The 14,706-nt window shown below is 38.2% G+C and overlaps 1 protein-coding gene across 9 annotated transcripts in view; it reads right to left on the reverse strand.

The window, feature by feature from the left end:
* RBM33 (RNA binding motif protein 33) overlaps positions 1-14,706 on the reverse strand; it is a 102,996-nt gene that overhangs the window by 55,489 nt on the left and 32,801 nt on the right. For 4 of the 9 annotated variants that reach the window (XM_075746649.1, XM_075746650.1, XM_075746654.1 and 1 more), the window contains 3 exons: positions 12,163-12,371; positions 10,131-10,287; positions 4,920-4,978 (listed from right to left, as the gene is read on the reverse strand). In XM_075746649.1, coding sequence (XP_075602764.1) covers positions 4,920-4,978; positions 10,131-10,287; positions 12,163-12,371 — 425 coding nt within the window. Of the gene's footprint in view, positions 1-4,919; positions 4,979-10,130; positions 10,447-12,162; positions 12,372-14,706 lie in introns of all 9 variants that reach the window. The other 5 variants (XM_075746646.1, XM_075746651.1, XM_075746647.1 and 2 more) reach the window with 2 other exon arrangements.

Below are 14,706 nucleotides of genomic sequence, written 5' to 3' on the forward strand. Positions count from 1 at the left end.
AACACTCCAAAGCTCAGAACTCGTCAAACTAGAATTTTCAGAAATGGTGAAAAAAAAAATCAAAACTAATCAGCTGCCTTTCACAGCATCTATTTAAGACATCACCTGATGTCCTGGAGATCACGTGGAAGCACGCTGAATGAGAATATAAAAAAGGTTGCTAAGATTCTTGCAGCTTAAGGGGGGGGGCGAGGGGGGAAATATTCTTTGGGATAAAGATGATTTTGAAAAGAAATTGTAAGGTATGTTCCAAAACCAAATCATGTCAAACCCCCCTGGGAACTGAAAAGACATGTGATATAGAATATTCACAAGGGACCTGAGGACAAGTCACTCTATTGAAGTCTTATTTTTATATTGAGTAAAACATAAATTATGTTATACAATTCAATTTTTCAGACTTGAATTCAAGTTATCTGAAAGGCACCCAGTGCACTAAGGTGTCCTATCAAAAGAGAAAAGCTCTGTGCATCAAAAAATATCAAAGCCTTCCTGGCATAGTCAGGCAGACACTAGCACCAGTTCATCTTGTGGTTCGTGTCACTTGAGACTATTCCTAACTTCAGCTCTGAAACTCAAGGTGACCAAAGTTAATAAAATGTGTCTGTGGGATGGACACCTGCCCAGCTCGCACCCCACCCAGGGTATCAGGTTAAGGACAGCAGCTAAATCAAAATTTATACTAATTTTCTGAAAATTGTTCTGGCAAAGGCATACAGCTGCGTTAACAGGCTCTTCTCTCTCTGCTGCGATTTCAGAGGAGAATCCAGGGCAGGGACAGAGGGGGAATGGCCTCAGATCCAAGGAATTCCTTTCTTCTGCCTTCAGCTGTGTGAGGCAGGTTCTCCCCCACCTCCTCTTCACTCCAAATGCCTCACTCCAGCCCCAAATTTGGATGCTAGGGATACCCTGCAATTTCTGGCTGAAGAATGTCGACAGTGAAAACGCCTTCCCTCTGCCACGTTCCATCCCAAAGTTGGCATGACAACACTCATTCCACTTTTATATCATCTTAAAAAAATTGCACGTGAGTATTACTTTAGTGTTAAGTTAAATAAATGATGTTTGAAACAAAAAGTCCTTACACATTTTTTTTCAGGCAAACACTGAAATATTTCAGACACAGAATATGCTCGTGGACTCACATAAAGGATGAAGAGATCTGGACCATCCACTTAGCTCCTAGTTCCCTATTAAGAAATGATCTGGCCTCTATAGTAGTCAGTTAGCAGCAGCCTACGTACAAAGTGTTTAGAAACACCTCCTCCGTTTTCCATTTAATTTCTTCTTCCCCTGTTTTACCCCATCCTTCTTCACAGAATGCAGGAGTTGAAAGAGAAATTAGCCCAGGTAACAAACACCAGAGGAAAGGAACCACAATGGTCCCTCTTGTATAACAAGAAAAAACACAGGCTCTGTATCTGCACTGGGGCATCCGCAAAAACTAATAATTTGGTCAGAAAACATATGAGAAGTTCAGGAGACCCATACAACTAGTGTATGAATAAGGTCTTCTGTCACATTCCTTTAAATGGATCAGCCCCCAAAGCAAACTGACTGTTACTGTGAAATACCAACTGTCAGGCTGACATAGGAACTCAGAAAAAGGCATCTTATCCACCTTAAAACAAAGGCAGATGATAAAGCAAGACCTTCAGAAGGACTCTGCCAAAGAGGTTAGCTCAATCTCTTCTTTAAACAGTTTAAAGAAAACACGCAGTTGGCACTTGCACAGTTCCAGGTTAATTCAAATACCTGGAAAAATATTAGCACTGACTATGCTTGAAGATTGGATTACTATCAACTACAACCACCTGAAGAGTGCTGTACAATTTATACAAACATAGAAGCCTTCGCAGAACTCTGGTCTTTAACTCCCCATTACCACAAGTTAACCACGTTTCTCAGCCATAGCATGTCTCAGATCCACCGCTTATTCAGTCCTAATCAGTTGAATGCCGCTCTCAAACATCATTCCCACTGAGTCACCTTGAATGCTTACAGAGTAAGCGACAGACAACGTCCTTGCTTGATTCAAGATTACTGTAAATGTTAAAATAACTCTAAGTAGGGAACAGAGATTCATTCCATTATGTTCTCTCTAGCACTTCCTCTAAACATTTCAGAATTAAGCTTCAAGTAAGAAATAATTGAACAAGCCCTACTCTGAAATATTAAAATTCAGATTCAAGGTTAAGTTAATTTAATCAGTCCCAACTCCAAGCAAGTTCAATCCTGATCAACATTACCCTGATTTAGTACTACATTATTTCTTCTAATTTCAAACTCACACCAATATGCTAACATGCTCATTACAACTTTGTTCAACTCTTCAATTACATCCTTCTGCAGAAGGTTGTAAGAATTAACCATTACATGGTTACAAGTCCCTTCATTAGCCCTAAATTAGTAACACCTGGTTTCCAATGGATTTATGACTTGCAATTGATTAGCACTGATTGAAGCTCTTCCCATCTTCGGAGCACACACAGGCTTCTCTGTGCTGAGAGGTTTCTCCCCTAGATAAGATAGGAGCTCAGGCAATTTTTCCTTCAGTTAGGGCACTAAGCTCCTTTTAGGTCTCTCCCTTGCAAGAATTTCATTACCTTTAATGTTTCCAACTCTGCCACATTCAATCAAAATACACCATCTAGTTCAAAGTTAAAGGAGAAAGCAGGCTACAAATACTTAAATCTAACCCCACAGTTTTTCAGAAACAAAGCAGTCAGAAAAATCAATTTACTACTATCCTTTGATTAGGTAATTCTAAAAACAAGAACAAATTCAAGTTATCACATATCCAGAGACTCTTTCTACAATGAGGAAAAGGATGAAGGAACTACAGTCTGGAATGCATCTTTGATCTTTTTCAAATGGCTTGTCAAAGTTGTCTAACCATTGCTGTATTGCTATATGTCAACATTTATACATAAACAAGTGAATTATAATGGCACAAAGGCATTTGACATGTAACAGAGCAAAAAAGGTAGTTCTGCAAGATAAAACATTCAAGTCAAAGTAAATTTGTCTTCAGCTCAAGAGCTAACATACTACATTTAATAAAACAAACATGAGATATGTACACAGTGACACTTAATTCCTAATCCTAATATGACTGATAACCTATGCAAAATTTATAAAGTGAAGTCCATATTATACCCATTTCATAACTTAGTGAGTCATGGAAAGATTAAGTAACTTTCTCAGGGTCATATAGCAGGTTACTAGCTGAAGTAGGAAAAAACCAAACACACACTCAGGGCAACAAATCACAGTACTGGATCCTCGTAGTTAAGTTAGCCCTCCTCCTCTTCTTTATGGGAAAAGAATTACACGGACTCTTTGCTAGTGCTTTGCTTACACGAAAAGGCAGCACGCAGTCAAGTATTTTCCTTCAGGCAAAAGAAGCAAGAGTCCTACCAAAAATGTTCAATCTATTTTATTTCCTTTTAAAAAACTGTTGCATACAAGATTAGCTAGGTTTGTAGTACTTCTCAACTTACAAAACCAAAAATGAACAGAATTAAAATGTAATTTCACAGTCAATTAAAAAAAAATAATTTCCAATTTTTCTACACTGATGTAAACACACTTCAAAGATGTCAATTACAACCCCTTTACAGATACTCCTTGTCCTCTGATTTCTTTTCCATCCCAAATTGTGCTTATTGGCAAAGCAACTTAAGTGTCAAAGGAAAACAAATGCAAGATACTTGTTTTCACAAAAAACAATTAGAATTACTTTTAAAATGTTAATAAAGTCTCCACATAATAGTAAAGGCTGCTGAAGAAAACTTTCCTCTGAAAAACGCAGTATTTTTTAACAGAAAAATAGCTCCAGTTAAAGTGTTGACGATAAAACTGTATACAATGGATTTACTTAATGAACTGTGGTTTTACTGCTTAACCTTTTTATACTTCACAGAAGAAACATGGCAATTTAAAAACTCACTATACAAAATATGGACATCACAATTCCTCAGCTAGATGTCCTGTACAAAAAATATTCTGCGTCAAAACTAACCAGGTATGCACTTGGCAATCAAAAGTCAAAGCAGGTTTCTGAAATCTGCTTCTTTCAAATACATCTGATCTCTATGCAAGTAATTTACTGTGTGATACTACACAGACATTCACAAACATCTTCTTTCCTCCTTCAACACTGCACACATTAACAGAGCATAATTTTTGTGGGGGAAATAGAATATATGGGTCTTTATTGGAAAATATTTAAGGCAATATTGCACAAACTATTCTTCCTTTTGCTTATTTAGATACTTTGCAAACCACTTGAACTAAAAATTTAGGACAACACTGTGAAATTATGAGAAAAGGTCTAGAAGCATGCACTCTCCCCATTCACAGAAAAAAAATGTCAAGTGAAATTAGCCTAGTGAAGCAGCTAAGTGCCTTGTTTGTTCCAAAAGTTAACATAAAGAGAAAGCAAGGTCATACAAGACCATTCCCATTTTTAATACAAAAAATGAGGGCATTTAAATGCCTGAAGTAATGACAAAAATGATTGCTGATTTTTACAATAAATACATGTTACTGCTTTTTAAGCTTAGGGATTATTTCAAATAGCCCTTTTATTATATCAAATAAAATAAGGATTCTATTTATACAGAAAGAGTCAAGTAATAAAAGGAAGCCCATATTCCTTAAGACAAGATGCATTCATGCCTCTCCCACTGGAGAGACTGGTTCAACAATTTTACAGTTAAACAGAATTAATTCTACTCTCAAAAATCCATTGACCTTAAGCTTTTAACAAACATTTTCAACTGCAGAGTGTATTGTCAATATTTACAAATCCTTAAAATTATATTTCACTAGAACAGCTTTTATTTGCTATATTAATATTTCCTTGCAAATGTATGCTTATCCATATCAGAGAAGAAGAAACAGCTGCTACTCACAGGAAATCTCTGGGGTCCTACAGCAGGTCTTGGCTGGGCTGGAACTGGCAGCAAGGGCACTGAAAGAAGAAGCACCTTTTAACACCATTTGTTTTACCTAACAGTTGTTGCTGTTATTTCCAAAAGCAGTTGTAGTAAGAAGCCATGATTAAAATCTGCTATGTTCACCCTCACATGTCACAGTTCCTACAATTAACTCTAAGCAACCATTCCCTCTCTTGCAACATGCAACAGGGCAATTAGGATTCTCCTAGTTAATTTACATAATTTAATTCTGCATTTTCCAGAATTAAATTGCTCCTTGTTGCAGAAAGGATAACTAGAATACTTACTCAGCCAATGATGTCTCTTAGACAAAGCTGACAGAGACTCTAACGATACTTTCACATTTCAAATAGAAGGATACATGATTAATTTGCCGTCTCAACTTCACATCCCTCAAGGTTTCTTCTTAGGTATCTCTCCCAACCTCCCACAAGAAGCATGGGCATGAGAGACTATTAGGTATAAATCACTCCTCAAAGGATGGTAAACTGAGGCAGGCAGCGGCAATTAACAGTAAGCAAAAAATACTTAATCTGGTCTTGCCACCATAATGGTATAGGCAACTGTGACCACAGTTTGTGTAATCACAGAACTGCTGATCGCATCTCAGATGTAAGACTGTTCTTTCATAGAGACACCAAAAACAATTAGGAGACCCTCTTCCTCAAAAATAACGCCTAAAATTAGTATTTCAGGGGGATAAACACGGACAACTCATCCATACAACTGTATTTCAAAAGAATAGTCACAAAAAATATTTCCCAAAACATTCACTTAATATTATGACAAAATGCACAAAGCATCTACAGCTGGATCACCTTGGAGACTCAATCTATGTTTGAATCTCCAGTACAAAGTGTAACAGCAGGTTTCCCATTTTCCAGTGCACTTTTTATTTCCTCTCCAAGTTGTCCAAGCAGTTCAAAATACAAACGTTTCAATGTTAAACAAAAGCCCTAGAGAAGTTAAATAAAGCATTTCAAACAGCACTGAATGTGTTTGCTCATTTACTAAAAACTTGCAGTAAGGTTATTTTTCTTCAGTTTGTATTTAGCACTTCTGGAAGTGACAGGAAAACATTTCCCACAAAGGATTAAACATCGACTTTGCAGACAACTACTGTATTACACTTCAGAGCAGGAAAGATGTTAAGAGATGCAGTTAGTTTAAGGGAGAAGTTGGGTGCATTTCCCAAAACAGCCGTTTGCTAAGATGCCTCGAAAATCCCTTTTTCCTTGGTAACTGCGGCACAAAAACTAATGCATTAGTGGTTATTTTTAGTTCATGTCCATGTCTGGCTTCTATCCACTTTTGTTAAGTACTTGTGGTTTAGTAGTTCAGGGACTGATGGGGTAAACTAATTGAACCAGTCTTTCAGCACCGAAGGACAGCGTGCAAACTTTATATCAGGTTACACAAGAAAATTAGTTGAATAATTCTCATCTTGGCTTCTAATGAACATCTGTCAATATCGAACAGCCATGGCCACCTGGAAAAAATTGACAGGGTGCTCTTGACAGACCTAGGACTAAAATAGCTCACATATCACAGGTCAGAGAGGCACTGAGAAAAATCACATAAGGTGGCAAATACAGAGAAATGTCAACTGAACAGGGCACCCGTGTCTATTTCAGTATCCTGCCTCTGGCAGTAGTGTATAGAAATACATGTATTTTAAGCAAATCAATTTAATGCTCATGAAAGATAGTAGTTCAAACTCTGTGCCTTTTCAATCCTTGGACACTTGCTGAAGCAGCAAAGAAGTCTCAAATAAGCATTTGTTTTCCTGATGTGAAATCTTCCATGGGTTTTAAAGTACGTTTCAAAAATAATACACGGCATGTTGTTAGACACTATTTTAAGAAGATTAAATTGCTTTTGGCTGTAAATTCCAATACTGCACCTGAAAAGATGAAGAAGCAATTCCCATATTGATTATTTAGAAGAATTATAACGTAATTTTTCCCAAGACACCAAACAGTTTTTAAAAGGTAAATGGCATACTAATCTACCGAGCTGCCATAAACTGTTCACTACTTCACATCACTTTTGGAGGCACCACAGTATCCTTGAAATAGTTATTTGTGGTATAAACATTAAGGGGAAAAAACTCGATACCTGTATGATAGGCTGAATTAGCATTTCATAGTACATCCAGGTACAGTCCTCCAGTCCAGTATTTGTAAATTGATTATACTCAAATTTGAACATACATTCAGCGAAAAATTCCTACTTACAACTCGAAACTAATTTACAGAACAGGACACACAAAAGAGAAAACTATATGAGAAGGAAGCAACTAAAAGACATGGGGTTCAAATACCACAAAAGGCACTGCTGAACACCAAGGGAACTGTACCTGCAGCCGGTACACGCAGAGGCTCACATAAATGTTTTAGGGGGTTTGATAGACTGAGTCCTCCTTAATCATTTATGAAGCTTCAAAGACTAAAAATAGTAGAAATTTGCTTGAAACAAAACTGACTTAAAAACTATTTTTTTGAACCAAGATTCAAGGCTGGGCGGGGAGATGGTGGCCACTGTCTTTGAGATACCAAAAGAATATGCCAATGATAGGATTTTTTAAGAGTGCTTCAACTCACTTCCAGGCTGAAGTAGTTGGCGACTACAGCTCTTACACATGCTATTTTATTCACATGAAAATTTCACAAAAATTTACAGAAGGTTTTAGAAAATACTGACATAATAGATGCATTTGAAGACTAACTCAAACCACAAAGATGTTGAGAAAGTATATTTCTTTGATTTGCAGTCAGAAAAAGTGTCCCTGGTGCTGACAATTAGAACATGTGAGCTTAATGCTGCCATAAAATTACAGAGGGAAAAAATGCCAGTCTACACTAAAACATGACATTACACCATTAAAATTACCAGAACCTCAGTGTGCATATCACACACTTGCAGACGTGGCATTTTTAGCTTCCAGGCATCACATTTTCAACAACAGAATCCCAATAAACTTTGCACCTATCTGACTGTATTCTCCAAAGTGTAAAAACCCTCATGCGTCTGGAAACATATTCAGCCAAGAAGGGGCAGGACATCATCAAGAACATGAAGCCAACTACCAGTCTCTCCCTGTTGAGGCCTCAAGCAGACGGATTAAACTGAGGAGGACATTTTAAGAGGAAGTTTAGAAAAGCTCTCCCTACACTGGAATTTGTCTACTGTTTGCCTGCAGCAACTGCTTAAAAATTCATCTTAATACGTAAATGCCATTGAAGATTTTAGAATTATGCTTATCTTCCCTGAAGATGACTACTGATTTCCTACACATATTCCTTAGGTGTGCAAATGTGTATTTTCATGTAACATAATTGTACTGCTGCAGACTAAGAGACTGAGATGGCCACTACTCTCAGCCACTGCAGAAGACTCGGCTTCCCGTACATGTTCTCTGATCAAGAAAATTAAAATTCTACAGTGATTTGAAAGATTGCATTTAATAGTATGTTGCAAACCTATTAGCAGAAATATCCATTAGTCTTGCCAAGAATTCCTTCGGTAAAATGGACAGCTCAAAGGTATTTCATATGAGCCAGCTGCCATCAATACAGAGCAAAGACCTTCCTCACTGAAATACAGGTCTTACATCATTCAAGAACAGATCACTCATTCTACCAGGGCTGCTCATTCTGAGAGGACAACTAGACTTTTACCAGTCAAGAAAATGTGCATGCAAAGTCAACAGTTACAGTCTGCTTTTTAGATCTTATAATTCCAATAATGAAGATCTCCTAACTTGCAGGAGGTACACAACTTTGTTAAAATGAGGATCTGCAAGTAAAGACAGAAAAAAAGATTAAACTCAAGATAAAGCAAGGCCCTTGGAATACCCACGGTGCCACAGATGCAGTAGTAAGGCTGAGACAAGCCTGAAGCCACCTGATAATGTGGAAAAACCTCAGACAAAAGAAGGAAGATACACTGGTATACTTTTGATGTTAGGCAAAAGCAAAAGTCCTCAATAGCCATTGCTGGCATTAGGAGGAAACTTGTTCATCTAGATGCAGAAGATTTGTAGACTGTCTCATGGGGAGAGAGGAGAGGCATCTAAAACAGACTAAAAACAACTTTTGCTTTTCACAAACCAGTAACTGTTGCTTCAGAAATGTTAGGAAAATGCCCAGAAGGCATACATCCAAGAGTAAAGAACCTTTTGGACTGCTTCCCGTTAATTTGTCCTGATGCATAATTTGGAGGAAAGCACTGATTTTATTAGACAGGAAAAAGCAAATAATCTCTACAAAGCAGCTACTATGAAGCCATATGTGAGAAGCCTAACAGATCTCTATCAACCAGCAATATCCTACACCTGCCAAATTCCTACCTTTCATTGGTCAAATAAATGAAGCAAAGATAACACTGGCTTGGACTGCTGATTCGAAGGGGGGAAAAATACAGAAAACCTAATGGTAAATACACATAAATGTATCTGTATTTCTTTAATTTGTCTAGTCCCAACAGAATCACAATCAGAGCTATAGAGGTGTCTTTTTTTTATCCTCTTAGGGATTAAACACTTCCCAAATGAGTAGTAATGTTAACAGCTCTGCTGAGAGCTGCCCTAAAAAGTGTAGCCCAAAGAACACTTGTGTTAAGGAAAAAGTGTACCTGCAGGCTGCGAATCAAACAATCACAAATGTGGCACTGAAAGAAGAACTGAAGGCATCTATCTTGTCAAGTAAAGACAGCAGCTGGTACCTTCCACAGAGCAATTACAGTGCAAGGAGTGCCTCAGTGTACTCTCACTGACATAGGTGGGTGGTCATTGTGTGAATGCTTGGCTGAAGCTGGAATGATGTGGGAAGTTATAAACTGCAGTACTTACCTAATTTTGAAAACTAATATTTGCTACTTTTAAAAAGCACATTGTCTTTTCAGTTTCCATTTTTCCTGCTCTTTGCAGGCTTTACAGTAGAGTAACAAAAATGATAAAGAAGTTGAAAAGGCTTTGCTGTTTCAGCTGGCCATAGTCCAACATTATGTCTTACTTTAGGCAAAACATTTGTTTCAAGTTTAAGGAAAAAAATATCAGCCCGAAGCACATTTCCATGAAGTGATAAACAAACAAATTGTTGCATCCCTGGCAAAGAATAAGATGAGTCACACTCGCATGACTGGGAAGGTGTTCAGAAAGCTCACCTTGTACCGGCGTCACTACTGTCCCCTTGAAATGCGGATTTATGTGTATGTTCTTCGGTTGTTGAGGTGTCACTGGAGGTGGTGTCATCATTATTCTAGGCGTTTCTATCTGAGGGGGCATATGTAGCCCTGGAGGAGGAGAAGAATGATGCTGATGCTGTAAAGGAAGCAGAGATTGTAACTGTTGCTGCTGCTGCTGCTGCTGTTGTTGCTGTTGCTGCTGCTGCTGTTGTTGCTGTTGCTGCTGCTGCTGCTGTTGCTGGAACAGACTCCTAACAGGTTGCTGGTGTGTTGGAATTAACCTCTGTGAATGAGTCTAAAGTCAGACAAAAGAATAAAGTCAATAGGCTTTAAAGTTAAAATATCCTGACATAAACCACCACAAAATCAAGACACCTTTGGAGAACAAGTAAGGACAAATATGAATAGAAAAAAGCTTTCCCATATCATCAACTGGAACTGTTAAGAACCATCAGCGCAGGAAAGCAAAGGAACATTCAAAGACATTCATGTGGAGAGGACAGCAAAGAGCAAGGAAGCACACAGGGAATGCAGACATTCATCCACTTATTTTTAACAGGGAAACTGTCTAGTTTCATATGTAGGGTTCTGCATATGTCACTGGAAACTGTCATCAACTGCAATAAGGTATGTGTGATGATCACTAGAAATCTGAGTCCTAGTATCAAAACAAATCCACTAACTTTTGTCTCATGTATACAAGAGCCTCTCTGAGAAAACAGACCTAACAGTGCAGACCATCTATCAATACTGCTTGAAGAAAAGACTACTTTAAAGATACCTTTCGCAACATATGGCCCAAATCAGTTATAATTTAAAAAAAAAGAATTATCATGTTTCAGAGACATTCTTCTGAGACATTCTTCTGCTTCTGGAACTCACTGATGCTAGATATCAGTCCTACCCCAGTAACTTCCAAACTGTAGTGCAAGAAGAGTCCCAAACAGATGACCCTTTAGTAACAAAGATGTGACATAATTTTTTTCAGCAGCCACGTACATAAAGCAAAGCAGCTACAAAGTGTGCACAAGAAGAAGATATTGTGATGAGCACAATATATTTACAACATTTAAGATCAAAATAACTAGCAGAGACTGCAGCAATACAGAAAAAAAATTATTCCACCTTCACTGTTTTAAAAGCACGAAATATTCTACTGCAGGGCTGGCTCTCAATCGCTGAGATATCCACCGACTCCTGCTAGTGATCAGCACCTAGAGTTACTGCTGTTGAAAAAAATCCCCTTTGTTTAATACAGATGACCTTGTCCTGCAAAGACATACACAGGCTTTGTTCTACAATCTCAGCTTCCAGTACATTTCATGACAGTTAAGAAAAAAATAAGTGTGGGCTACCTGTGATCGCACACTTGCTGGTTGGTTTTGATTTTTTTTGGATGGAAAAAGTAACATCTTTTAATTCATGATGCAAAGCACAGGAGGGAAAAAAAGAGTAACAAAGCTAAATTCCATCCGAAATCCCAAGATACTAATTTATCTAGTGGTGATTACCTTCCTAGGGCTTTATTTGCCCCTGTAGTAGCATGGCAAGTATACAAATAATTTTTTTTTTTTTAAGTAACAGCAAAAATACTAGTTTGACAAAAAACAAGAAATATTTTACAGAATTTTTTTTTTTTTTTAAACTAAATTACTACTAATAATGTGGGACTCTACATGCTTCCATGTTGCATGTAGAGGACTTCTCAGAGGAACTGACTTTTTCCTCCATCCTTACGCAAACCAGTAGGTAAGCCTGACTGTTGTATGAGTTGAAATCCACTTTTCATTTGGAGGCATTAAGATTCCTCAAGCTGAGGCTGGTAACAGACTAAGCACATTTTCACAATCACCATGTTACGCAAAGCCCATCTTGCCTAACAGTGCCCCGAAAGAGCAAAAAGCGTATGTTGGAATATATATTCCACCTTTATAAAGAGTCATGATTTAGAATGCATTCTGCCATAATTTCCTGAAAGTACATTCAAAGAATACTAAGGATTAAAAGGTACCATTGTCGATGGCTGGTTTGGCAGCAGTGCAGACCTGTGATCCTTCATTCTTCCCCTATCATTATTGTCTCTCCTTTGTTCTCCCATTCCGTGGCACATAACCGAGCCTCCTCTTCGCCCTCCTCTCCTTGAGCCATACCGTCCCTGTTTAAGCTGCCTTTCCCTCTCTTCAAATTCAAGTAATGCTGCTTTGGCTTCTGCAGAAAGTTCTGTTAAGAGAGAGACGGGGGAAAAAAATTTAGCTTCATGCTGAAAAGATGGAAAATATCATGAAAAAAACCCACCACTAGAACTATAGAAGCATCCCTGCAACTAATATAAAATTTGCAGACACTTTGATCTCCTTTAGGTGGCATGTTAACATTTCATTAAAGACATCTTTAACAGGAAAAAGCACACAGATACTTGTGCCTGTTTTATTTACCTGCTGCTTTTTGCCTGTGCAACAACCATGAACAAAAAGGTTTGGTTTTTTAAATGCTATTGAAGTTTGCCTTATGCTCTAAGAGGAGGCTATGGCTCCTCTCACATTTGTGTTAATCTTAAACACCACCTCACTTATCTGCAGAAATGTCAAGCAGTACGATGAAAACCCCCAGTGAACTTTTTACTGTAAAGGATATATTGAGTTTTCCATATAAACAAATTTTATCTGCCAGACTCTTTTGCACATTGGACTGTTCCAAAAGAGGACCTTCTGGTCACTGAAGTGTTCCTCCAGTATATAACCACTTAATATTTATTCTATTGTACATGGTTTAAGAACCAGCTGTACTTAAACAATTCCACTTAAAAGAGAACACTCTTCAAAATATGTGCTCAAGTCAAATACATGGACACTGACAACACCCACCCAACTTACATTGCAGCTAAACACCAGAGAACAGATGGTACTCAACAAAGACTGCCAAATTTACTTGAAACCTGGGACAATGCTGATAACATTGAGAGAAAACCGTATAGTAACAGGCCCAGGTAAGCAAATTACTTGGAAATATACAGAAAGTCAACAACAAACTCCAGGAAACACACCTTGACAGTACAAGCAGTGCCACCCACCAGGTTTCAGTTACTTAAAGGTGATAAAGTTTAACCCAAACGTGCAGTCAAGAATTTTACCATGTGCCAGTCAGATCCCATGTTACCTCTGAAAGTGACTTCTGCCTCTAACAGGGCACAAGAAACTCACTCTTGACAAATAAAAACATATTTTTAATTCATGTAAGTGGCAATTAGTGCAAGAATTCCAGTTTTCCATTTTAAAAGTCTGCTCTTCATGTTAAAGGAGACTGGTTAAAGGGACCACTTTTCAGGACAAAGTGGTTTTACTTGCTAATACTACACACAGTGGCTATAATATCTGAAGATCAGAATAAAAAGTTTGTATCTGGCAACTGAGACACTACTACAATGTCTCCACATCACTATATAACTTCCATCAAGAATACGTAACTGAAGCAATTAGAAAACTTAAAATTTCTTGCGAGTCTAACAGCCAAAGCTACTTAAACCACCATCCTGAACATCTTCATAAGTAATCTCAATTAGTCTTTGAAGTTGAGAATTGACAGAAGGGCAGAAAAGGGTGAGCATCGCGCATTCCCACTGCAGCAGCCGCTCTTACTGGGCTACAATAACTACCTGCACGACTGAGCTGCAAAGACTGTAAATTTGCATGTCCCAGTTTTCAGAGGTATTCCAGAAAGCAGGGGATTTTTGATTTTTAAAAGAAAAGTTTAGAACTTGCTGGCTGTCTAAGAACACAGCAAACATGACAGACTTCAGCATCTGCCACATAGTTTCCTATTTCATTTTTACATGTTGGTGATGAGACAAGTTTCTCTACCTCCTTTTCTCTCCCCTCTCTGACACGGCAATTAAGTGACATAAAACCTTAATTTACAACCACACCAGATACTTTTATGAAATGCTACCTTTACCGCAGCACCTGCCTCGAGAGACTGGCAGAACCCAAGACAATCAGGCTTTATCAGGAAAATCTCATAGCATGCTTAGAAAGGGACAAGGAATTACACTCCCTCAAGTCTTAGTATTGTATTAAATGTGCACACTATGGATTTCTGAGAAAAATTAAGACAAATGTACTCTTGTCCAAAGCAATCAAAAGCATTAGATGCTACTAAAACAACCATCTTATCCATCCTTAGCTGTCAGGGATGAAAAAAGCTGGTTTAACAGGAAAAACAGAGCTCTGATTTCAATCCTTCTTCCTGCTGACACCTGCAGCAAGTTCAGTTTCTTCAAATGCTTGCCAGCGTGGAAGGGCTAACACGGGCTTTTAGTTGCTCTGCAGGAACGACAGACCACTAGCTCCCATATGCTTACATAAAGGAAGAAATGGTGCCATTACCTTGCACAGCAATAGCTCTCCTCCCTTTAACCAGAGGGGATCCAAATCCTGCTAGGCATCCTGGGCATGCTGCTTGTTGGAAAGTTTCCTGTTTTTCCAAGAACAGGACAGGCAGGGCAATTTTTCTGCCATCTTCCACACTACAATCCTGAACTCAGCAAGGTAATTTGGAA

The sequence above is a fragment of the Balearica regulorum genome, chromosome 2, assembly GCF_011004875.1.
Source record: "Balearica regulorum gibbericeps isolate bBalReg1 chromosome 2, bBalReg1.pri, whole genome shotgun sequence".
NCBI classification, from domain to species: domain Eukaryota; kingdom Metazoa; phylum Chordata; class Aves; order Gruiformes; family Gruidae; genus Balearica; species Balearica regulorum.